Source organism: Cajanus cajan, chromosome 9, assembly GCF_000230855.2.
Source record: "Cajanus cajan strain Asha chromosome 9, NIPB_CcT2T_4, whole genome shotgun sequence".
NCBI classification, from domain to species: domain Eukaryota; kingdom Viridiplantae; phylum Streptophyta; class Magnoliopsida; order Fabales; family Fabaceae; genus Cajanus; species Cajanus cajan.
This window is the reverse complement of record NC_138525.1, coordinates 55,711,053-55,737,127: the sequence shown is the minus strand read 5'-3', so window position 1 is coordinate 55,737,127 and position 26,075 is coordinate 55,711,053. Positions and strand designations below refer to the sequence as shown.

Genomic DNA, 26,075 nt, shown 5'->3' with positions numbered 1-26,075 from the left:
TGCAATAATAAAGCAAATCAAATGATGTAATATTTGAGCTGTGCAGATTTTTTTTTTTTTTTTTTATCTTAATCTCTCAGTTCTGTAATGTGTATGGAAAATGTTATATTTATTAAAATATCTTCTATGGTTCTAACTAAAATATCTGTCTCATTAAAGGGATTAATTTTATCAGATTAATCTCTTTAATGAGATAGATAGCAACATAAACTATAACTTTTCTGGACAAAGTCTTTTATTATGTTTTTTTCCCTCAAAAATTGATTTAGTTTTCATAAAAATTTAATACATTTCTTATCTATATGTACTAAAACTTTAAAAGCAACATGATTTTAGCACGGTATTAGAGAAGAAAAACGTGTTTTTGTTAAAAGATAAAGACCAAGAAGTATTAATTTTTTTTACAGAAACTAAAACTAAATTAGAAACTTTTATTATCTACTAATTGTATGTGCTTAATTGATAAGAATAACAGGCATTTAGCAAACACATTTCATTTTTTTAACACAATGTCCATGGATGAAATCCAAGAATGACTCCACTAATGAAGAGTGAGCTTTAATAGAGAACCAACATAAGTTGTTACCAAATAATAAGTTGAAAAGAGAGCATTATTCCTCCTCTAGTTAATGTTCTTCATGGCACAATGCACATTAGTGGACTAGGTTATGACATTGGCAATCAATGAAAATGGGTAGAAAGATATGTTTCTCTTTTTCCATGGACACAGTAGTGTGTGTACTATATAGATAAGTAAAGAAAGAAAAGAAACAATGAGGGATAAATGATAGATGCATGCACAAAGCATCTGCAGTAGTAAAAGAATGATAACAATAATTGGCAACGGAGAATATGTACAGAAGAAGGGTATTGGGGGGCCCTGTTTCAAACTGTACATACAAATCCATCTATTATTGTCTCTGTCTATTACTCAGAAGACAACAAAATTGGAACAGTGCCCTTGCATCACCACTTGCCCTCCACCTTAGGCTACCCTTCATTTCTTTTTCCCCTTAACTATCACCAAACACCACTTTAGATGCCATAGTGAATAACAAGAGTGTCTTTTAATTTCTCCAATTCTTCATGTGCACATTTTCTCCAACAAGATGTGGTACAGGTCCCATCTTATTTGCAGTTTGGAGGGGAGGGAACACCTAAGGTCAAGTTTTGTCCTCTTCTCCTTCTTTTCCGCTTTATGTGGTGCTTGAATTCAAACCACTTCTCATCTCACCTTATCTTCTATTTTTCAACTTGTATAAACAATATCTGCATTTCCTCTTATACATTAACCCTTGTTACTATGCTCATAATGTGAATAAGTCAAAATAATTCACACTTTAAATATATAGATGGAATCTATTCTATAAAATTAAAATTTATATTTAATTTATTATTTATAAATTTTTTTATAAAACTGGTTTGACCTTTTTAAAAGTATAATTTGACTTATTAACTTATTTTGCATTAATAATATTAAATAATTAAATAATTTAATTTTAAATAAGTCAACAATTATATTTTAAAATACATGCGTGTCTTTTTTTTAAAAAAAATTATACTGAAAAATAATTTACTCTATTATTATTATTATTATTATTATTAAAATTTATAGTTTAAAATAAAAATAAGACACTAACTTAAGAGGGACAACTCATGCATACCATATATGCTAACGTAAACTCACACACAGATTATAATGAAAGAAGATAGTCTTATTGAAAAGAAAAGAGTTTCTAAATATTCTCCATATTACATATGAAGTATTCTAAATAATCAACCGTGAAGATGAAAGAAAAGAGTAAGAGAAGAGGCAACTACTAGAGTTTCTATTTTTGATTTCTTAATTCCATATGAACAATGAATGTAAAATGTTTAAATGTAATAGAAATGTCAAAAATATTGATAATTTAATTTTTGTATTATAAATTTATTTATTTAATTATATTGTTAATAATGTAGTATGTGTATTATTTTTTTTGTTAAATTATATAGATAAATAGGTTTCCTTATCATGTCAAACAAACCTTTTTATAAGCATAATCTAACCTTTTTAAATAAATAAACTTTTTTAAAAGCTAAATCTGATATTTTTATTAATTAGGTCAAATTGGACCAAACTTTAAACTAGTCAAGGCATGAATTCCTATTTTAAACTTAACCTATTCTTATCCTTAATCACTACACAAGTTGTTGGTTTAAGTGGAATTAGTTTAAATTTTGTTAGATCAAAAGAAGATCTTTGATCCCTCAAAACATTAGTTTTAATGTTTACAAATTCAGACATTTTTATTAAGGAAATGATTTTTTAGATTACATAGTAAGACGAATTCATCAAATAAATGATTATTTATGATGACGTGTAGTTTCTCAAATGAATCACTTCTTTTGTGCAAGACAAATGGGTTAAATATATATCATTTATGATATCTTATATCAAAATCATCTTTGTCTATGTTGTTCCTAACATATCAAAAGAATAAAAACTTTTTAGTACTTACTTGTACTTCAAAAGAAATGGAGACATGTTTTTTGTCAAAGAAAGGACAAGTAAGTTCCTTGAAATGTGCAAAGTCTCAGATAAAATCATTTTCGACTAACACACATAATAGTTCATCCCATTTTGTACGTTATAAGTAACCTTCTTGATCATGAAAGAAGTAACAATTTGATGAAATACATTTAATGTTTTCAATTAATACACCAATGAACATTTCTCTTTATAAGGAAGGAAGACAAAGATAAATGAAACAACCTTGTGAGAAAAAATCAAGGTTTTACAATAGTCATCTTCTTGAAGCACTATATAAAGAAGCTTGGAAATTCATAAAGACACATAGAACAACGCTTGTAAAAAAATCCATTCATTCTTTCTATAAAATCTATGTACTTAGTTTGGTTGAAGCTTGAAGAGACTTTGTTATAAAGAATACTTAGTTGTTGAAGTACGAAGATGCTTCGTCATTTAAAGAATATTTGGCTATTTACTTAAAGAGGCAAGTCAAAGAATATTTAAGTTGAGTTAAAAGTGACTTGTAAAAGAGTATTTGTATCTTTTTGAAAGATAATAAAATTTGACCAAGTTGATCAAGAGTTAGATGTAATATTGATGGTTGAGATGAAAAAATATAAAAATACTTTATGTTCTTTGTTCTTCACTCTTTGTCTACACTTTTTTAGTCACATTACTATTTCATTATTTCAAAAAGTGTTGAATTTTTTTATTGATATTATTCAACTTCTCTTTTAGTATTTTTTTTTCTTTGTAAATTATTTAAATAAAGTTTCAAATTCGAGTCTTATGAATAAAATAAAGTGAGAAAAAGATTTTACTTAAAGTAGTTCATTAGTTTATTTGATGAAAATTAATAATTTTAAGAAAATATTGATACTTTATAAATGACCAAATAAAATAATAATAATAGTTGTCTTTATAACGAGATATATTACATATTAATATTATTTCTCTCCTATATTAACATATTATTATCAATATTCAAATTTTGATAAAATTCATTACTCATGCATTTGACCCTTAATTTCTTTTTTTGACATAAATAAATTTGATTTAAAGTGTAAATACTACATAAGATATATAACTTGCAAGTCTCATCTAAAATCTATTCTATCTAATGAAAAATAATATATATTTTTTCTTTTCCTAGAATCAATTCCACTCGATAGAGAATGGATTTTGTCCAGTGTGTTTAGATATACATTGATATAATTGATTTTAAATCAACATGAATTTGTAGAATTGGTTTTGAATAAATATGAGTCAAAAGTAACGTAATTTTCATTTGAATGACAAAAATATAAACTTGATTTTTATATTGAATATTGTTTGAAAAATTGTTATCAACATTGATTTAGAGTATGTAATTATAAATTTAGGTTGATAAAACCTTAAAATTGATTTAGAGTATGTAATTATAAATCTAGGTTGATAAAACCTTAAAATTGATTTATTTGATAGATAAACTACTAATAGGTTGATAAAATCTTGGGGCCAGCTATCCCACCCTTTGAGGTGCCTCCAACGTAGCGAGGAGATTAGTCACTGTTGTCGGCGGTGGATACTCCATGGACGAAAAAAAAAAAAAAGATGTGAATTTGAATATCTTAAAATCGATTTTGTTAATAATCAAACATGCAATAAATGTAATTCTGGTCATCTTAAATAAAACGAAATTGATTTTAGATATATTAACCGTGAAACCAAACAAACTCTTACATATATATGCGACCGTACAAAATCAATTTACTATGATAAAAATGTGATTTAAAATTGTTACTGAAATAGTAAAAAAAGAAAATCGGGACAATAAATGGATTTGTCCATCCCTTGTAGACTTAACTTCTGTCAAATTTTGGATTAACTAAATTTGATTGGACCAAATTAAAGTTGAACTTGAATTTTTGGATCTAAATCCATACAATATATTTCAGAAATTCAAATTAGGCTATTTTGTCACCTTAATATTGTGTTGTGATAATTAAGTTGAAGTCTTCATCTTCAAGATTGATTTCATTATATTAAAAGGTTACATTAAAATAATATTATACTCCCTTTGAGACAGTTTAGTTGGTTATGAGACATGAATTATGAGTATGCAATTTTGATATCCAATAATGTGTTTTGTCCCTTTCTCATCTCTTACTCTTATTCAGTTATTCTCTCTCCCTTCTCCCTTATAAGGCCTTCTATGATCTTCCCTTTCGATAAAAAACAAAGTTTATAAACAACTCATATGCTATCAAAACATATAAATTAATCTTTTAATTTCAACATATTACGGTTTTACAAATCTTATTGTTAGACTTTGTAACCAATGTAGTAACGAAGTTTGCATTGCTACTCGTGCCCATAAGGCTATGTTTGAGAAACCTACAAGATTGTCACCAAATATGGACCACAATCATGGCATTAATTCTTTGGTAGAGGGCACAAACCCAACGAAATGAGACCTTATAGGTACCTTCATTATCATCAAAGACTACTCCACGCCTATAAGACTATGTTTGAGAAACTTATAAGGTTTGTCACCTAATAGGGACAAAATCCTGTCATTCTTTGGTAAAGGGTACAAACCCAATGAAGGGAAGACCTTTATGTACCTTCATTATCAAAGAGAGTGAATTGAGAAAATGGTATAATCACTTGTTTTGATAGTCAAGAGAGAAAAAAAAAACTTAAATATGTTTTTTTCTCTCAAATTTAGGATAAATTTATTTTTATCCCTTAAATTTAAATTTATTATTTTTTGTCCTTATAATTTTTAAAAATCTTATTTTAATACATCAAGTCATCAATAACATACCTGAAAGTGATATATTGAAACAATTATGTAATATTAGTTGAGTTTAATGTAATGCTTTTAAATACTAGTAGATAGATTTTACGAATAATATATAATCTCTAACAAAATTTGAGTATAAGGACTAAATTAATATTGTTTTTGAAATTATAAGAATTAAAAAGAGTGATTTTAAATTTGAGAGGTCAAAAATAAATTTACCTTAAATTTAAAATACTAAAAATGTATTTAAACAAAAAAAAATTATAGTAACTAACATTTCTATTTTATTTATATAACATTCATTTTATTTTTTTCTAAGATAAAAAGAAATATATGAGAAATAAAGTAGATAAAACAAAGGAGAGTGAAATATGATGGATAGAAATAAGTGAAAAATAAAATAGAAATAGATGTGTTTGATTTTTTTTGTTTAATAAATAGATATAACTCGTTTTCACCAGATTGTCTACTACAGAAATAAAGTGTTACCTCCAATCGCAAATTCATACTTAAGTCAACAATTGAGTCCTTTTTCTTGGTTAAGGTACACAATACAATTAATTATTGATTACTTTTTTTTAATTAAAATAATCAATTTCTTTTTAATTATTTAATTAATAAAAAACAATCAATTGTTTATTATGAAGTAACTTTTAGTGATTAAATCAATTAAAATAATATTTTTGTGTATAGAAAAAAATAATTGATTAAAAAAATAATATTGAATTACAAAATGGAATACTCAACATTTTTTTTTATGTTTTTCATCGTTTATACACACAAATTAAATTAGATGAGACTCATTACCTTTTTAAATATTTTCAATATATTGATAATTGTTCTAACATTCTATATTAATATTATAATTAGTGATTGCATCTAGCAATATATATTATTGCAACTCAAGTATTTTTTTTTATTTCATACCAATTTTAAGACTTCGTCTTAATAAATTAATCTAACTCGATCAGTAAATAAAATCTAACTAAAATGGTTTTCAAACTTTACTTATCCAAGACTACGTTATGTATAAGCCATAAAGCATTGCAATGTAACTAAGGTTTTTGTATTTTTATGGTTCAAATGAACGACACAACTCAAATCCTTATAATAAATACAATAAAATACACCTTTTATCACACAAGGAGACACAATAGACATATTTTCATATGTGTGCACATAAACAAACTTCGCATCTCCATACTCACACTAGAGTTCCTTTTATGTTTGTTAAACTGTGATTTGTTTGTGTTCCTGCGTAAGAACACTCTTCTCCTTGATCCTTCAAGTCCTTCTGAATCTTCCGTGTTGACCGAACACTAGCTCCACACGGTGGGGGAGGGTACCTGCACAGGCACTCCGACGATCAAGTCAGTGTTCGGTTCAGAGCAATAAATGCATTAGCGGGAATATTAACGTACCTCATTTATGTCACACCACCTGTATATTTATAGTGACATATGTGGGCCTGATGGGCCTTCATCCTTGGGAAATGGGTAATACATGACTTAACCTTAATCCTGTCTTAATCTGATATGGTAATTAATGCAAAGTAGGCAGTTGGCTTGCCACGTGTTTATCATAGGCTCTTTCTTCAGGTTCTCGGCCAAGCTTGGGGCCGAAGGGGTGTTCGGCCAAGCTTGTGGCCGAAGGGGTGTTCGGCCAAGCTTGGGGCCGAAGGGGTGTTCGGCCAAGCTTGGGGCCGAAGGGGTGTTTTGAATAGCTTCAGATCCCTTCTCTTTGGGTTTTTGGCTACTCACGAGACCGAGGGAGTGTTCGGCCAAGCTTGGGGCCGAAGGGGTGTTGTGTTCCATCGGCTAGGGCATTCCTTTCGGTCTATTTCCTGACCTGAGGGGGCAATTGGTGTGGCTCCTTGGTTCGGGCCCCCCTTTCGGCCTATTGTCCGACCGAAGGGGTGCCAACTGGTGCATTTCATTAGTTTGGGCGCCCCTTTCGGCCTATTGCATGACCGAAAGGGTGCTTACTAGTACACTACCCCCCCCAAGCCCAAGGGTGAAAGACGAAGGGGTTTTACATTAAAGAGGCTCGGGGAGATTTAGGGTTGAGAACGTAGGGGGGTGTGCATTTTTGGGAGTTGTGTCGTCTAGATAGTGACCGTTGCATGCTACCACCGCCTTCGGGTTTCGTGCCTAGGGTTGTGTCCTTTGGCGCTCAGGTGCATTTATTGTGAGCCTCTTGGGTGGCCTCGAGTAGTCTATATAAGGTGTTGAGGTGGGGCTTCATTTTTCAAGCTTTCTCTACACGGCCTCTGTACATTTTCTTCACTGAGTCGAATACTCCCAAAAGGTTGGTTTTTGTTTTTTATCTATTGTGTGATAATGGCCACCGAAGGTGTCACCTTGTCGTCAGGGTCCTCGGCCAGCGATGGGGGTTCGGCCCAAAATGTGGACGCCGAGATGCTAGCATTTAACGCCAAAGTAGAGATAGTTGAGGGTCCCATTGGGTCGGGGCTAGAGCGTAGTGGGGAATCGGGGAGTTCTACTGGGTCGGAATTACCCGATGCCGAGATGAGCCCTGGGGATTACAGACAGAAATGCCCTCCTTGCGAGATCCCCGGGTACGATTGGGTCGATGGTGAGGTGGCGACCTATTTCTCTCGTTTTCATGAGAGGGCCGCCGTGATACGCCTTCTTAGTTTGTGCACGATGGGCCGATGGGAAGGTTGGGACCCCTATCCTATCATGCTGCGTCGATGCCGGGCCGAAGGCCCTGGGGAGCTCGATCTGGTTTTCCTTGCGAAGCGGGAAGGTCAGGGGGATTTCTTTTATATATACGAGTGTTTCTTTCGGGAACTGGGGATGTCGCTTCCTTTTGATGATTTCCAGATGGGGGTCCTTCGCGTGTTGAACGTGGCTCCGACCCAGTTGCACCCGAACGTGTGGGCTTATATGCAAGCGTTTCGGGTGTTGTGTAGATACCATTATGTAGAGCCGACTGTAAGTTTATTTTTGCATTTTTTCTATACGCGCCCATCTAATAAAACTGTGAAGTGGTTGTCGTTGATTCGGAATCCTGACCGACCGCTGTTGACGCCCTTCACATCGTCCTTTAAGGGCTTTAAAGCAGGGTTTGTGAAGGTGATCATAGACCCTGTAGTCGGTAGAAATTATTTTTACGATGCCGACGGGAAGCCTCTTTTTCCCTTCTATTGGACTCGTCAGCCTCGGAAGTACGATGACTTTCCCGAGGATATGATGACCGACGCCGAAGTGTCGGCCTTAAGCGTTCTTAAGGGATTGCCGAAGTGCATCCCATCTCGGTTCCTGGTGCTGCTTCCCAAGTCGCCTCGGCCTCGTTTTAAGCTAGAGGGTATGTGTTGTTTTTATCTGCTGTTGCTCGTGCTTGTTAGGTTGATTTGTGACTTGTTTTACTTTTGCAGGTTGGATGGCGCAGCAAGGGTTGGGCTTGTCTTATCGGCAACTGATGAGGAACAAGGCTCCGGCTGGGTCCTTAGTCAAAGATCATCGCAGTGTCTCGATTGATCCTCAGCCACAAGTCATGGAGGCCCCCCGACCGACGCCCCCTGTCATCGCTCTTCCCGATCCAAAGAGCAGGAAGAGAAAAGACAAGGGGAAGAAGAAACCTGATGCGGCTGGTCCGGAAGTCTCGTGGCCCAAGCAACGCAGGGTTGAAGGGTCTTCGTCGGATTTGGCGATCCCTTCGGCCATTGTGGCTAAGGACTTTTTGTCCGAGGAGATCCGGCCGGCAAGGATGATGTCTTCAAATTTGCTGTCGGCCCAAGGCCACATGATGCTTGATGCGGCCACTCCCTCGGCGCAATGGGCTATGGCTTGTGAGTTACATGTCCGAGCCACGACTATTTTTAGGAAGATGGCTTTGGAGCTGATGGGCAAGCTGCATAGTCTCCAGAAGAGTTTGGAGGACTCTAAGGCGGCCCTTCAAGAATCCCTCTCGGCACAAGAGGCGCTCTCAAATGACAAGGTTGCATCCGATGCCGAAATTTCCCGGTTGAAGGGGGCTTTATCGGAGATGGAGGCTCGGGCCTTGGCGGCTGAAGAGGCGAGAGTCCGAGAGGCGGAAGAGGCCGCTGCGCGGGAGCAACAATCCAAGGCCGAGGCAGAAGCTGCTATGGCCGCCTTCCGGACCGAGTACGAAGGCAAGATTGTGAAGGAACACGAGGAGGGGTTTTGGCATGCCGTTCGGCAGGCAACCCACTTCGGCGCTTTTCCCCCTGACTTTTCTTTTGAATTGAGCAAGGACTTCTTTCAGGGGGAATTCATGGATTTTGCCGAGGCGCCGGATAACCTTGAGCCAGATGATGCGGCCCCGCCCCGGCCGAGGATCCCGGGACCACTCTGAATGATGATGACGAGACCGAGCAGACCACCAATGCCGATTAGGCAGCCTTTGTTCTTGTCTTTTTGATTCATACATCTGTTTTGTTGATGATGTATATGGATAGAGTATACTTTTTGTTTCTTTTTTGATTCCTTGGGCCGGATGAGCCACACCTGATTGTACCCCCCCGGCCGTTAGTGCCGCTTTTGAATTGAATGAAGTTTTAGTTCCTATTCGGACTTTTTTATACTTGCGCATTTAAGTAGACGTTGTGCTTTCAAATGAATCGGTTATTTTATGGAGACTTGCTTCCATTTGAACGATAAAATTGAGATTTCCTTCAGCCGGGTGAGGTTTGCTTGGGAGGGAATTATTGAATCATCCTTAACCGATCAACATGGTTCGTGAGGGAATACGTGTTCATCCTTGGCCGAGCGAGGTAGTTCGAGAGGAAATGTTGCTTCGTCCTTGACCGAGTTAAGGTACTCGGGGGGGGATAAGTGTTCATCCTTGGCCGAACGAGGTAGTTCGGGAGGGAATGTTACTTCATCCTTGACCGAGTTAAGGTACTCGGGAGGGAATATTACTTCGTCCTTGACCGAGTTAAGGTGCTCGGGAGGGAATAAGTGTTCGCCCTTGACCGAGTTAAGGTATTCGGGAGGGGATAAGTGTTCATCCTTGGCTGAACGAGGTAGTTCGGGAGGGAATGTTACTTCGTCCTTGACCGAGTTAAGGTACTCGGGAGGGAATAAGTGTTCATCCTTGGCTGAACGAGGTAGTTCGGGAGGGAATGTTACTTCGTTCTTGACCGAGTTAAGGTATTCAAGAGGGAATAAGTGTTCATCCTTGGCCAAACGAGGTAGTTCGGGAGGGAATGTTACTTCGTCCTTGACCGAGTTAAGGTACTCGGGAGGGAATAAGTGTTCATCCTTGGCCGAACGAGGTAGTTCGGGAGGGAATGTTACTTCGTCCTTGACCGAGTTAAGGTACTCCGGAGGGAATAAGTGTTCATCCTTGGCCGAACAAGGTAGTTCGGGAGGGAACGTTCGTTCATCCTTGGCCGAGTGAGGTTACTCGGGAGGGCATTATTCATTCTTCCTTGGCCGAGCGATGTTGCTCGGGAGGGCATGCATGATTTAACTTGTAATTAAATTGGGCAAATGAATGATTCAAAAGAGCTTGTTTCATTGATATGGTGCCTCGTTAAAAACCTTTCCCAGAAAAACCTCTTTCACATTTTTATAAGAGGGCAAAACCTGAGGAAGGAAAAGAGTACACCGAAACAATTACGTACTGTTAACTGAAATAATGTTTCAAATGCGTTGCGTTCCATGTTCGGGGAATAGCCTTTCCCGAGAGCTCTTCCAACTTGTAGGCTTCATTCTTCAAGTTATGCATTATGCGAAACGGGTCGTCCCAATTAGGTGCAAGTTTGCCCTGAGCTTTGTCTTTTCTTGCTTCTCCGGTAATTCGCCACACGAGATCCCCAGCTTGAAACTCCCTTGCTTTCACTTTGGTTCGAATTTTCTTTGCTAACCTGGTTCGACATGCCTCCATGTTGATAAGAGCTTGGTCTCGGATCTCTTCTACCAAATCCATCTCAATGTTGAGTGCTTCCCGGTTGGTGTCTTCATCGAACTGTGTTCTCCTGAGCGAAGGTTCCCCCACCTCAACCGGGATCATTGCATCTGTGTCGTAGGTCAGCCGGAAAGGGGTCTCTCTGGTTGAACTCTGTGGGGTGCACCGGTATGCCCATAGGATGTCCGGTAAGTGATCTGGCCAGGATCCCTTAGCTTGTCCAAGTCATCGTTTTAACTCCTTTAAGATGACTTTGTTTGCCGCTTCAGCCTGCCCATTGGATTGGGGATGTTCGACCGAGGTCATCTTATGTTTGACACCTAACTCGGTCAAAAATCCGTTGAAGCGTCGATCGGTGAATTGTAGACCATTATCTGTTATCAAGGCGTATGGGATTCCGAAACGTGTGACGACATTCTTCCAGAAGAACTTTTGGACATTGTTAGCCGTAATGGTAGCCAACGTTTCTGCTTCGATCCACTTAGTGAAGTGATCTACTGCTACCACCAGGAATTTCACTTGCCCCCTACCCGGCGGGAATGGTCCGAGAATGTCCATGCCCCAAACAGAGAATGGCCATGGAGTAGTTATAGGATGGAGCTCCTCTGGAGGTTGATGCGTCAGAGGTCCATGTTGTTGACACTGCCTGCAATGTTGTACAAACTTGGCACAATCGGTTTTCAAGGTGGGCCAGTAGTAACCAGCCCGAATCACTTTTGTTGCGAGAGTCCGGCTTGCAGAATGAGTTCCGCACACTCCTTCATGAATTTCTCGGAGAACATAGCTTGCCTGCTCGGGAGTGAGGCATTTCAACAGGGGGGAGGAAATGCCTCGCTTATACAATTCTCCGGCAATCAACGTATACCGTGCGGCTGTGGTCCTCATCTTCTTCGCTTCTAGGGAATCTTCGGGCAATTCCCCGGTCCGAAGGTGGTTTATTATGGCATCCATCCAACACGGGCTTCCCTGATCAATCTTCAGGAATTCAGTTTCATTGATGCTCGGGCTAAGTAACTCTTGTTGTATCATGCTACGCAAATGGCTAGTTTTCTTGCTACTAGCGAGTTTAGCTAGTTGGTCGGCCCTAACGTTGTGTTCCCGGGGAGTGTGTGTGACTCGGACCTCTTCGAAGTTGCTTTTTAACTTATGGAAAGCATGAAAGTACAATAGCAAAGTCGGATCTTTGATCTGGAAAGTGTCGTTAACTTGCCCTGTTACCACTTGTGAATCGCTAAAGCACTGGAGCTTAGTGATGCCGAGTTCGGCGGCCAACCTTAGTCCCGCGAGAAGGGCCTCGTATTCTGCTTGGTTATTAGAGGCTTTGAATCCAAACTGCAATGATTGTTCTATTATTATTGTCCCCGGTCCTTCCAAAATGATACCGGCGCCGCTGCCGTGTTGGTTGGACGATCCGTCTACATGTAGTGTCCATGAGTGTGGCTCAGGAGTTACTGGCGAAGTGAATTCGTTGATGAAGTCGGCCATACATTGCGCCTTGATGGGTCCCCTTGGCTCAAAATGAATATCAAATTGCGACAATTCTATGGACCAAGCGACCATCCTTCCGGCCAATTCGGGCTTTCGTAGGACTTTTGCAATGAGGCTATCTGTTCAGACCAGTATCCTGTGGCTTTGGAAGTAGTGTCGAAGACGCCTGGCTGTATGCACAAGAGCGAGAACGGTCCTTTCGAGATGTTGATATCTCGTTTCGGCCTCTTGTAAGACCCTGCTGATGAAGTATACCGGCCTCTGCTCTGTTTTTTCTTGCACTAATACAGTGCTGATGGCTTTGTCTGAGACCGAAAGGTATACTATCATGTCCAGCTGAGGGTCTGGTTTGGCTAGCAACGGTGGAGCAGTTAGTATCGTCTTGAAGTTTTGGAAAGCAGATTCACATTCATCGGTCCACTTAAACTTGGTGGCTTTCTTTAGTAGGGACATAATGGGTCTGGATCGGTCCGCCATGCAGGGCAGGAATCGGGCTAGGAAAGCGATTCGTCCGGCTAAGCGTTGCACTTCCTTTACGTTAAGAGGGCTTCTCATATTGATAACGGCCTGACACTTATCCGGGTTGGCTTCTATGCCTCTCTTTGACAACATGAAGCCGAGAAATTTTCCCCCTGCTACTCCGAAGGTGCATTTAGCTGGGTTCAATCGCATGTTGTGCCGCCTTACCTCGTCAAAAATCACTTTCAGATCTCTTAAATGATCAGTGGCGGAGTTGGATTTGATCACCATATCATCCACGTAGACTTCCAAACATGCCCCAATTTGTTGAGAAAAAATCTTGTCCATGAGGCGCTGGTATGTGGCCCCTGCATTCTTCAAGCCGAATGGCATTACCTTGTAACAAAAATTGGCTGAGTCCGTGATGAATGCGGTCTTGGTTTCGTCTGGGGGGTACATCGGTATCTGATTATACCCCGAATAAGCATCTAGGAAACTTAATCTCTGATGGCCGGCCGCTCCATCGACCAATGCGTCGATGTGGGGCAGAGGGTAAGCATCTTTTGGGCATGCTTTGTTCAGATCCGTGTAGTCTGTGCACATTCGCCACTTCCCATTGGATTTTTTAACCATCACCACGTTGGCCAACCATGTGGAGTACTTGACCTCCCTTATGAATCCGGCTTGAAGTAATTTGGCAGTCTCTTCTTTTATTGCTTGAGATCTATCCCCCCCCATTTTCCTCTTTTTCTAGGCGATAGGCTTGGCATCTCGACAGACCGAGAGTCGATGACAATGGAAGCCAGGGTCGATGCCGGGCATGTCGGCCGCTGTCCAAGCGAATAGGTCTGAGTATCTCAACATGATTCGCTTGATGTCCTCTGCTTCCTTTTCTGTTAAGCGGGAACATAGGTATGTGACTTGTTCCTCCCTTTTTCCAAGCTGGAATGGAATGGTTATTTCCGTCGGCTCGACCCTATACTCGTCCTCAATTCTGGGGTCAAGCTCCAAAGCTTCCAACTTGGAGGGACCAATGTCTCCAATGACGTTGACTTCTTGGTGTCGAGTCAGTTTCGGAGTCGGTTGTACCTTTAGGCTGGCCAGGTAGCATTCACGGGCTGTCTTTTGATCGGCATGTAATGTGACGATCTTGCCGTCTTCAGATGGAAATTTCATTACCAAGTGGGGGGTAGAGACGATGGCCCTCAGCTTATTCAAGGAGGGTCGACCCAGAAGGATATTGTACGATGTGTTGGCATTCACCACGACGTATCGTACTTTGATCCTTCGTCTCTGCCGATCGTCTCCAAAATAAGTATACAGGTCTATTGTTCCTCGAGTGTCGACACGCTCACCTGAGAACCCCACCAAAGGCTCATCGTAAGGTGTCAATTCCTGCTCTGGGATCCCGAGTTGTTCAAAAGTTTTCCAGTAAAGGATATCAGCCGAGCTTCCCTGATCAACGAGAGTTTTCCTTACAATGCAGTTGTTGATTTCCACACTGATGACCATGGGATCATCTTGCACTGGGTCCACACCCTGGAAATCTTGGTCGGTGAATGTGATAGGGGGCATATGGATGACTGCTGCCCGGTCTATAGTGTTAACTGACTTGATCGCCCTCAGGTGCCTCTTTCGTGCCGAAGACGAGCTTCTGCCCCCGCAAAGCCTCCTGCAATGGTGTTTATGACTCGTCTGGGTTGATTTCGGTCGCCTTGGTTCCTGTCTTGAGACCTACTCCGCTCCCTGGATCGGTTTCGCCGAGGTGCTCGGTCCCGATTCTCCCTTCGGTATTCTCTTCTTCCTTCACGATTGTCGCTCCCCTCGGTGATCCGTCGATCGAACATAGTTCTGAAGATGTCCCGCCTTGACAAGATCTTCAATCCGATCCCGAAGGGCGGAGCATTCTTCAGTTGTGTGCCCCCTGTTTCGATGGAACTGGCATGTTTTTGTTTTGTCGGCATGCGGGGGGGTCATGGCTCTTCTTGGGACGGCCAAAACTTCGGTGGCCAGGGCATGTTCCAACACTTTAGCCCTGCTAGTGTTGAGTGGCGTGTACTGCAAATATCTCGGCCCCCTAGCATTCTTGTCCCGATCTGGCATATCTCTTCGGCGCTGTCTAGGAGGCTCTTTGTCGTTTTCCTTTTTTGCGAGCGATAGATCGGGTCGATTTTGACTTCGGAATTCCGCCAGTTCCTCCATCTGCATGTATTTGGTAGCCCTTTGTCGCAGGTCATCCAGGTCCTGGGGTGGCTTCTTGCACAGGCTGTTGACAAAAGGTCCGGGTCTTAGCGTTGTGGTTAGGTGATGCATCGCTACGGCCGGATCCAGATCTCGGATAGATAACGTCATTTTTCCGAACCTTTCCATGAAAGTTCTCAAAGGTTCCTTCTTCTCTTGATGTATGTTGACCAGCGCGATGGACGTGAGCTGATGAGGCCGGCTCGTGGCGAACTGTATTACAAAGCAGGAAGACAAGGACGTGAAAGAGTCCACGGTCCCGGGTGGAAGCCTGGTAAACCAGTTGAGCATCGGTCCTATTAAGGAGGTGGGGAAGACTTTGCAAAGAATAGCGTCCTCGTCCGTGTACAGGCCGACCTGGGTGACGAAAACATCCAAATGCTCTTCAGGGTCGGTGGTTCCGTCATATTTTTCTAAGGTTAGGTTTTTCCAGTTGTGGGCAAACGAGCCCCGACAATTTCTGGCGTGAATGGAGTCCTTCCCTGTCTTCGTTGTTGGTCTTGCGTTGTCGCTGGTCCACCTGATGGGCGAGGAACATTGACTTCCTTATACCATCCAGATGATTCACCTTGGTCCCGGGTCGACTGGTTGCGTGTATCGTGCGACGGGTGCCATGTCCGATTATCGCTCCTGAGCTCGGCATTTTCTCTTCTCAGGGCCGATAATTCGTGAGCGTCTTTTTCTCGAAGCCTCCTGAGTTCCATCATTTCGGCCTTCAGTTGCTCGATGGCCGACGACAGATTAGGCTGTTGAGATCGGTCCACGTATGACTCTTCCATTCCATCCGCGTTCTGACTAGTCTGTTGCCTAGGATTGTCCCGGGGCATCCCGTAGGGGTACTCGGTGGCTGGGTTCTCCTGTTGACTTCTTGTAAGTACCATCTCGCTTCAGGGTCGAAAACCGTTCTGGTTTCGGCCCCACGGTGGGCGCCAAAATGTTCCTGCGTAAGAACACTCTTCTCCTTGATCCTTCAAGTCCTTCTGAATCTTCCGTGTTGACCGAACACTAGCTCCACGCGGTGGGGGAGGGTACCTGCACAGGCACTCCGACGATCAAGTCAGTGTTCGGTTCAGAGCAATAAATGCATTAGCGGGAATAGTAACGTACCTCATTTATGTCACACCACCTGTATATTTATAGTGACATATGTGGGCCTGATGGGCCTTCATCCTTGGGAAATGGGTAATACATGACTTAACCTTAATCCTGTCTTAATCTCGTATGGTAATTAATGCAAAGTAGGCAGTTGGCTTGCCACGTGTTTATCATAGGCTCTTTCTTCAGGTTCTCGGCCAAGCTTGGGGCCGAAGGGGTGTTCAGCCAAGCTTATGGCCGAAGGGGTGTTCGGCCAAGCTTGGGGCCGAAGGGGTGTTTTGAATAGCTTCAGATCCCTTCTCTTTGGGTTTTTGGCTACTCACGAGACCGAGGGAGTGTTCGGCCAAGCTTGGGGCCGAAGGGGTGTTCGGCCAAGCTTGGGGCCGAAGGGGTGTTGTGTTCCATCGGCTAGGGCATTCCTTTCGGTCTATTTCCTGACCTGAGGGGGCAGTTGGTGTGGCTCCTTGGTTCGGGCCCCCCTTTCGGCCTATTGTCCGACCGAAGGGGTGCCAACTGGTGCGTTTCATTAGTTTGGGCGCCCCTTTCGGCCTATTGCATGACCGAAAGGGTGCTTACTAGTACAGTTTGTATCAACTTTTTCATAAGCACGTATGATAGAGAAAATAAGAATTAAGATGAAATAAGTTTATTCAAAAAATTCAAATTATAGAATTTTTTAATATTATTTTAATTTATATGAATTAATTTTATTTTATAAAAATTAAATCTCGATTATAAACATTTCTTTACAAGATTATTACTATTATCTCTTTCACTACAATCAACATCGCTAGTACCCATCATTGCAACTATCACTACCACCACCACCACTATCATCATTGTTAATTGTCACTTCCACTATAGCCACTAATGGTAGTGGTGGAGGTAGCGATGATGGTGGTTGTTAGAAAACATTACTTGAAAATGAAAAAAAAAATAGTATTGTGTCATGGTACTAGTCACTGTCTTGAAAGTAAATTCTGGTGAACCTTTGGTGCAACTCAAAATCCAATTTTTCTGTCCAACGTTTTCACAGCATTATGTTTGAATTCATACACTCGAGGTCAAAATATGTTAGAGTCTCATGAACAATGTCCGAACAATAAAGAGTATGAAAGAAAATTTAGAAAAATAGATAATACTCTTTATATTAAGACTCACTTTATCATCTCTTTATATAATGTAAAGGGAATTTGTCTATTCACAAAAATTAAGGGAGGAAAAACATACTTATATGCTCAATTAATAATCACCGCATCTAAAAGCAATTAACCATACTTGAAATTAAGATTCTAGCTAGCCAGATTGTGAACTAAAACAGTTGGTTATAGTTGTTCCTCAACTTTTAGTTGGAGTCATTTTTGAAAGATACAATAAAACAACTTGGTTGTCAAACCCAAGACCTCCACCAAGAATTGCCACTAAGAATGAAATTAAATTGCAATTCAATTTAAGTACCATAAATTATTTTTATAGATATTAAAACACATAACATTGAGTCTTTTGCGGAAACATCTCGCAAAACTTTCAATTCAAAAAATAAGATAGGCAAGGCACCTAAATTCTCAAAAATAGTCACAAAGTCCAAAAAATTAATAAAATTAATTGATTTATTAGGTTATCATAAATTGGCAATAAATATCATGTAAGAAAGGTTCTTAACTTGCTAACTGAAAAAAGAAATCAAGTGAATTCATGAAATTTTGTAACTTTTTTTTTTATAAGTTTTTTGAACTTCAAACATATATGACATATATTTTCACATTATAGCATGTTCCATTTGGCTAATTTAAAAGGCTTTAAAGAGTTGTGATGCAAATAATACAAATATGCACTATCTCAATATTAATAACAAGAGAATTCTAAAAGAATTAATCAATATTTGATTTTTATCCATAATGAAATGAATAATTCACATTTTTAGCAATACATGCTTAATAAATTAAAATAAACACAAATAAATTATTAAGTGAATCTCTTTGTAGATTATAATAATATTTTTCATAAAAAATCATATTTATCGACATTATCTTAACAAAACCATCTTATAATTTTAGATAATACAAGAAAAATCTTATTTAAAGTTCTTCCTTTTATTCCTTTCACCCTCCCTTCCCTTGTTGCTAGACTCAATCCATGCATGATACGAGCATTTTTAATAGAATGATGTAGAATACACAATTACGTAGAACAACAAATCTATTAGAAACACAATAGAAAAAGAAACAATTTGCTTTCAAATTGTTAGAAAACATCAATAGAAAATAAAAGAAAAATAGTATTGTGTCATGCAATAGCCATTACCCTAGAAGCAAATTCTAGTGGACCTCTAGTGCAATCCAAAATTTGATTTTTCTCTCCAAGGTTTTTACAACATCGTGTCTAAACCCATGTACTCAAGATCAAAACATGTTGGAGTACTACGAACAATGTCTAGAACAATAAAGAGTATGAAGGAAAAACAAATTCTCATGGGATACACTTATATATATATATATATATATATATATATATATATATATATATATATATATATATATATATATATATATATATATTAGTCTTTATACGTGTCATGGATTCACAATTTGATCCATGTATATAAAAACTTATTAAATTGATCTTTATATATGCAAACATTACTGGTTCGATCCTTGCTCTCATGCATTGATTCTTAAATCTCATTACAAAAATATTGTTATGCAGTGGCACTTACTATATAATGATATAATGTACTAAAAATTATTTTTACCTACGGTTTAAATACACTATATCTTGATATATTGTTAAAATGTGTAGGTATAAATTATAGTAACACATAATATATATTGTTAAATCTCATTTAAAATCAATACTAAAATTGTGTATAATCATATGTCAAATAAATTTATATATACATATATTATATCTATAATGACATTTTTTATGTGTCATTGTATATATATAACATTTCTTATAATCTCTTATGCATTCTTAGTTTAGTCCTCATATATGTAACAAGTTCTTAATTTGGTCTCTACACATATAACATATTTTTAATTTAATCCTTATATATAAGGACCAAGTAATATAGTATATGTATAGAGACCAAATTAAGAATACACAAAAATTAATGAAGGTAGAGACTAAATTGGTAACATATCCATAATAAAAACTAATTTAATAAGTTTTTATGTATAAGGACTAAATTAAAAATATATAACACGTAAAGGAGCTAAATTATATATTTAACCTATAATGAGTTGGTATGTATTAATACATAGTAAAAATTTGCTTATACTTAATCTCATATTTGTATAGATAATAACTCTAATTTCATTCTGGTACTTATTAGGTATCTATATGAATGACTATATACATACTATTATGTCTACACCCGATATCCATAGCTTTCTTATGGCATATTGTAGAAAAATTTATAAGATTTTAGACAAAAACATATAATTTACGCATAGTTTAATATAATCTATCAAATCTCATTTTATTTTCTATCAACTACAATTTTAACAATTTTAGTGAGTTGGCATAACATCTCTAAGATAATTATTGTGTATATAAGCAGTCATTTTATCCAAAAATCTAATTAGACTCAAGGCATGAAATATGTTCATTTCATGATCCTAGTAGACTTTGCTTTGATACATATCTCATATTTGTCCTTCTGTGCATGTTCATGCCATTTAGCAGTCTTGCTCTATCGTTACCAGCAGTAAGGTCAACAGATGATTGACTTGTAGAATATACACCAATAATCATCTGTTGACGCAAGTGACGCAAAGTCGGTGGCATCTAACGAAAGTGACGCAGATTTGAGTTTCAACTCATCGGCATCGGAGGATAATGAAGACAATATGAGTGTGGAGGAGGAGAACGCTACTCCTGCGACTCAACGTTGTGTGGATAAAGAAGGAAGCATTTTGAATCTTGATCCTATTATAGAACACGCTCCAAGCCAAACCATTGTGGAAGAGTCTCCAGTTGGGATCCAAACAAATGCTATTGAAGAAGTAGACGTGAGTCCGGGAGTGGTGGCTTATATCAACCCCCAACCTGCTATTGTTCCTTCCAATTCCCCATTGACTCATTCTCTCTCCCCTCTAGATGAAGTGGCGAACCGGAATCACACCATTATTTCCAACCCGCGATCCATCAAAGGTAAACGGGTTGCATCTGTTAAGCAGCATCGAAGAAAGGTTAGGCAACAAGCCCTTTCGTTTTGCAATTCAATTTCTGATGGAAATATTAGAAATTGCAATAGGATGTTCTGGTTAAAAGATGAGGTCATAGAGGCTAAGCGAGTCTGGGAAATTGGCAAGGCATTAGGCGTGACTTTTGATGGTGAGGAGGAACATATCATAGAAACATTGGTTAATCTAGAGTCAAGAGATCAACAGGAGAGGCATAAGATAATTGACGAGTCAAGGGTGGATAATATAGTCGGTAGATCATGAAGTTGATGACTTTTAATGTAAGAGGGATGGGAGGGAAAATCAAGCAGAGGTATATTAAAAGGCTCATAATTGAGGAAGACATTCATATCTTGTGCTTGCAGGAAACTAAAAAACAGGATGTAACAAATGAGGTTTGCTGTTCATTGTGGGGGGACAATGATTGTGACTGGAGGATGGTTCCCGCCATTAACAAGGCGGGTGGTCTATTAACTACTTGGAGGAAAGACAAGTTTGATTTGGTTAATCAGTTTGAAGGTGTGGGATTTCTAGGTATTGTGGGTACCTGGAAAGATAATGGTGTACAAATTGTGGTTGTTAATGTTTACGCCCCATGTCAATCAATGTTAAAACGGGAACTGTGGGCTGAGCTAATTGATAAGAGGAGTGCTATTTCTGTATCTCTCTGGTGCCTAGCTGGAGACTTCAATAGTATTAGAGTGGTGTCTGAAAGGGTCAATTTGGTGCACGAAAGTCATAACCAGACTGATATTCAACTTTTCAATGATTTTATCTCTAATATGGAAGTTGAGGATATTTCTATTGTTGGTAAACGATTCACATGGTTTTAGCCAAATGGTATGGTCAAGAGTAGGTTGGACAGAATCTTGGTTTCTAGGGAATGGTTTCTTATTTGGCCTGGCTGTCTACAGACTGTATTAAATAGATGTATTTCTGACCACTGTCCAGTCAAGATGCAGGTGTGTAACTCAGATTGGGGACCAAAACCATTCCACACCCTAGATCATTGGTTTCAAGACCCATCGTTTAAGAAGTTTGTTGTGGACTCTTGGGAAGGAATCTCAATTCAGGGGTGGGGTGCATATGTTCTAAAGGAAAAGTTGAGAGTGTTGAAGTCAAAGCTAAAACACTGGAATCTAGAGTCTTTTGAGAATCCACAGGCCTTACAACAACGGATCGTCAAAGATATAAACTACCTGGATAAGAAGGAGGAAAACCTTGGGTTGTCTGAAGAAGAGATCCATAAGAGAGTGGAATTACAAAATGAGTTTTGGAAAGTGGCAATTAGAAACGAGGCGGTTCTATCACAACAGTCAAGAGTGAAATGGTTGAAAGAAGGGGACTTGAATACAAAATTCTTTCATCTCATGGTAAGCTGGAGGAGAAAGAAAAATGCCTTGAAAGGACTATTCATTGATGGTTCTTGGTCAGAGGATCCTACAGTAGTTAAGGGACATGTTAGAGATTTCTTTTATCAGAGGCTTCAAGAGCAGTGCCAAAATAGACCAAGACTGGATGGTACACATTTTAGATCACTTTCCCAAGATCAGAATGAATTACTCATTGCTCCATTTTCTGAAGAGGAAATTCGATCTGCAGTGTGGGAGTGTGGTAGTAATAAATGTCCGGGTCCTGATGGTGTGAATTTTAAATTCTTAAAGGAATTTTGGGAAACTTTAAGAGGGGATATATGTCGCTTTCTTATGGAATTTCATCACAATGGGAGACTGCCTAGGGGCACGAATTCTGCCTTCATCACTCTAATACCAAAGAAACAGGATCCACAAAGCCTTGAGGACTACAGACCCATCTCCTTGGTTGGGTGTATGTACAAGATTTTAGCCAAAGTTCTTGCCAATAGAGTCAAGCGAGTTCTGCCAAGTGTTATTGATGAGCGACAAAGCGCCTTCCTTGAAGGTAGGAATATGTTACATAGTGTGCTGGTTGTTAATGAGGTTATTGATGAAGCTAAGAGGATGAAAAAACCTATCATATTCTTTAAGGTTGATTTTGAGAAGGCATATGACTCTGTGTCATGGGAGTACCTACTATATATGCTTGAGCGCTTGGGTTTTAATCATAAATGGATTGGATGGATCAGGGAGTGTCTCAATACAGCTCGTCTATCAGTGCTAGTTAATGGTAGTCCCACTGACGAATTCCCAATGAGAAGGGGGCTAAGACAAGGTGATCCCTTAGCCCCCTTTCTCTTCACGATTGTAGCAGAGGGGTTGTCAGGATTGATGAGGGAAGCAGTGAAACATAAGAGATTTAATAGTGTGAAGGTCGGGCACAATCAAGTTGAAGTTAGTTTGGTTCAATATGCAGATGATACAATGTTCTTTGGAGAAGCTTCTTTGCAAAATGTATTTCTGATAAAAAGTCTAATCAGATGCTTTGAGGTGGTCTCAGGGTTAAAGGTCAACTTTTTCAAGAGTAAATTTGGTTCCATTTGTGTGGATCAGGCCCTAGTGGAGGATTTCGCACATTTGTTAAATTGTGCACTTCTATCTCTACCGTTTCCATATTTAGGCCTCCCCATCGGGGCAAATCCTAGGAATGTGGTCACCTGGAGGCCAATTATCTCAAAAGTTCAGAAGAAACTTGCGATGTGGAAGCATAAAGTTCTCTCTATGGCTGGTAGAGTGTGTCTGGTGAATTCTGTGCTAACTTCCCTCCCTCTTTATTATTTATCTTTCTTCAAAATCCCAAATCGGGTGTCTAAGGAGATAGTTTCCCTACAAAGGCGCTTTTTGTGGGGTGGAGTCGGGGATCAGAAGAAGGTTTGTTGGATTAGTTGGGATAAGGTGACCCTACCAAAGGAAAAAGGGGGATTGGGAGTAAAAAATATCATACTCTTCAATAGATCGCTACTGGCTAAGTGGAGATGGAATCTCTTCCACCAATCCAGCTCTATGTGGGCTCAGGTTCTACAATCAAGGTACAGAGGTGGGCACAATCTGTGTGCTCAAGCCTCCTCTCAGAAGGATTCTATATGGTGGAGGGATCTTTTAATGGTGTGTGGTGGAGTTGAGGAGGATAATTGGTTTGATAAGTTGATTGAGTGGAGAGTTGGAGTGGGGTCTAAAGTTAGATTTTGGCTAGATAAGTGGGTGGGGCCTACTAATCTTGCAGTTGCATTCCCTAGATTGTTCATTAGCTCTGATCAGCAACTTGCTTCTATTGCAGAGATTGGGGCATTTGTGAACGGAGAATGGGTGTGGCACCTCAGGTGGAGGAGAAATAGATTTGAGTGGGAAATTCCTTTAGAACAACAACTTTTGCGCCTAATTAATAGTCGCATCTTCAATTCCTCCCAATGCGACTCTTGGAGTTGGGTGGCAGAGTCCTCAGGGATGTTTTCTGTTAAGTCGGCTTATCAGATCATATTAGCTGAGTCAGTCACTATTGAAGATCACGATATCTTCAAGTTAATATGGTCTATCCCTGCCCCTCCTAAAGTTCTCTTCTTTGCTTGGAGGCTTCTGAATCGAGGACTCCCAACTGTGGATAATTTGGCACGCAGGAATATATTACTTGGCGAGCATGAATCTATATGTATCTTTTGCAAGGTAGATATTGAAACCACTACACACATCTTTTGTACATGTCCGATGGTTGATAGAGTTTGGAAACAGTGCCTCTCCTGGTTAAATTGTCCTGCACCTCTTCCTAGGCAGATCTTCGACCACTTTTCTTTCCTCCCAGCACCAATTCAAAACGAGTCAGAGGCAGAAACTTGGCATACTGTGTGGCTAGCTACAATGTGGACCTTATGGAGGTACAGGAATAAGTGTATCTTTGACGGCGGAACATTTGAGCAAGGTAGTATAGTTAGAGACATTCTTATTTTTTGTTGGAGGTGGCTATCCACCCTCAAACCATCCTTTGCCTATTCTTTCTCTCAATGGAGTAGCAATCCTGGGCCATGTATTTGTTTCAACGGGTGTGGATAGGGTAGCAGGTTCTGATTATGAGGAGATAGAAATGTACTAAGTATTTCTCTATAATCCTGGAAAACTCTATACTTTGTTTATGGGTTCAGGTACCCCTTGTACCTGTTATATATTAATTTTGCTGTTACAAAAAAAAAAAAACTATACAACCTTTCTAGTATTCATCAAACTAGAGCTAAAAAATGTTGCAATGAAATGAAACTTCGAACAAAATTGTTCAGGAGCTCAGGGCCATAATAATTATTAAACCAAACTTGTGAAAGTCGTGTGGTGTTTAAAGAGGATGTAGAGAACGAAAATGATTTTTTTTTATATAAGTAAAATCAAATTAATTAGAGTAATAGGGTAACCCATATACATATATAGTCTTATTAAACAATAAAAGATTAATAAGTTACGTCAAGAAGGAAAACACATCACCGGATTAATACACCAATTTAAAAATAAGATGTGAATGTTTCTTACATTTGCTAAGAATCAAAATCATGAAGGGAGATTAACAAAATCCATCAAGCTAATTAAATCAAATTAAAAGACTCATTTTAAAATACAATATTATTTTTCATCAATCGTCACACTCTAACATGCCAAATAATCATTCTTATATTTTTCTTATCTTTCCTTTCATCAATTAATGCCAATGACGACTTTGAGCACAGATCAATGCGGGGATCGCCTAGGATCTTATTATCGGAGAGGCACTAACAAATTATTATTTAGTTTATATAATATAAAAAAATCACACAATTAAATTATTATAAATATATTAGAGAAAATAAAATAATTACAAACAATTAATCAATAATCATTTTTTTCACTACTTAATAAAAATCTACTTGTAATTTTAGAAAATTAAATCAGTAATATTAGATGTAAAGAAGAAAGTGTGATATGCTATGACTTTTTTTTTTCTTGGTGTTAACTTTTATAAATGTTAACATAAAACCCTAAATAAGAGTTGTTTTCATTTTTTTTCATTTTTTCTTTATCTATAACTTATTTGATTCTCTTTCTATTTTTAAAATCATAACCTATTCTACTTTGATAAAATTTTGAAATCAAATTATGAACCTCCATTTCTTGATTGCTAACTTCTTTGTAATATGTTACAATTATTGATCCATTTTTTCGTTGCATAATAATTTCTAATGATAACTCACAGTCTCATATTTATATAAATATATTGTACATTTAGTCATTTTTTATGTAAATGTATGTTTAATTATTTGTATGTTTATACATTTAAATTTAGAAATTGTAATCATAAATAATATTTAGATATTTGTGAGGACTTTATTTTTTAACTTTGTTCAGACAAAAAAAAAAAAACTCAAGTTCGACCTGATTAATCTCCTATGTTGTAGAGTAAGAAGATGATTGATTTTGAAGCACATAAGAACTAAATCTATCTGGGATATAGAGTACTCACTTTGGTTATTTCGTAGTTT

The 26,075-nt window shown here is 38.4% G+C and overlaps 3 protein-coding genes across 3 annotated transcripts; all 3 read right to left on the bottom strand.

Moving 5' to 3' along the window:
• Positions 1–10,916: 10,916 nt before the first annotated feature.
• LOC145952193 (uncharacterized) lies at positions 10,917–11,303 on the bottom strand. Its single transcript, XM_083064417.1, has one exon. It carries the CDS (start codon positions 11,301–11,303, stop codon positions 10,917–10,919), a length of 387 nt encoding a protein of 128 aa, XP_082920543.1.
• A 120-nt stretch (positions 11,304–11,423) lies between these two features.
• Positions 11,424–12,758, bottom strand: LOC145952192 (uncharacterized). The gene has a single exon (XM_083064416.1). The coding sequence runs from the start codon at positions 12,756–12,758 to the stop codon at positions 11,424–11,426; it is 1,335 nt and encodes a 444-aa protein (XP_082920542.1).
• A 2,193-nt stretch (positions 12,759–14,951) lies between these two features.
• Positions 14,952–15,677, bottom strand: LOC145952191 (uncharacterized). Its single transcript, XM_083064415.1, has one exon. The coding sequence runs from the start codon at positions 15,675–15,677 to the stop codon at positions 14,952–14,954; it is 726 nt and encodes a 241-aa protein (XP_082920541.1).
• Positions 15,678–26,075: the final 10,398 nt, after the last annotated feature.

Excerpts from the sequence above, each read along its gene's own strand:
- LOC145952193 (XM_083064417.1), bottom strand. The coding sequence starts at position 11,303 with ATGATCCCGGTTGAGGTGGGGGAACCTTCGCTCAGGAGAACACAGTTC.
- LOC145952191 (XM_083064415.1), bottom strand. The coding sequence starts at position 15,677 with ATGCTCAACTGGTTTACCAGGCTTCCACCCGGGACCGTGGACTCTTTC.
- LOC145952192 (XM_083064416.1), bottom strand. The coding sequence starts at position 12,758 with ATGGTCGCTTGGTCCATAGAATTGTCGCAATTTGATATTCATTTTGAG.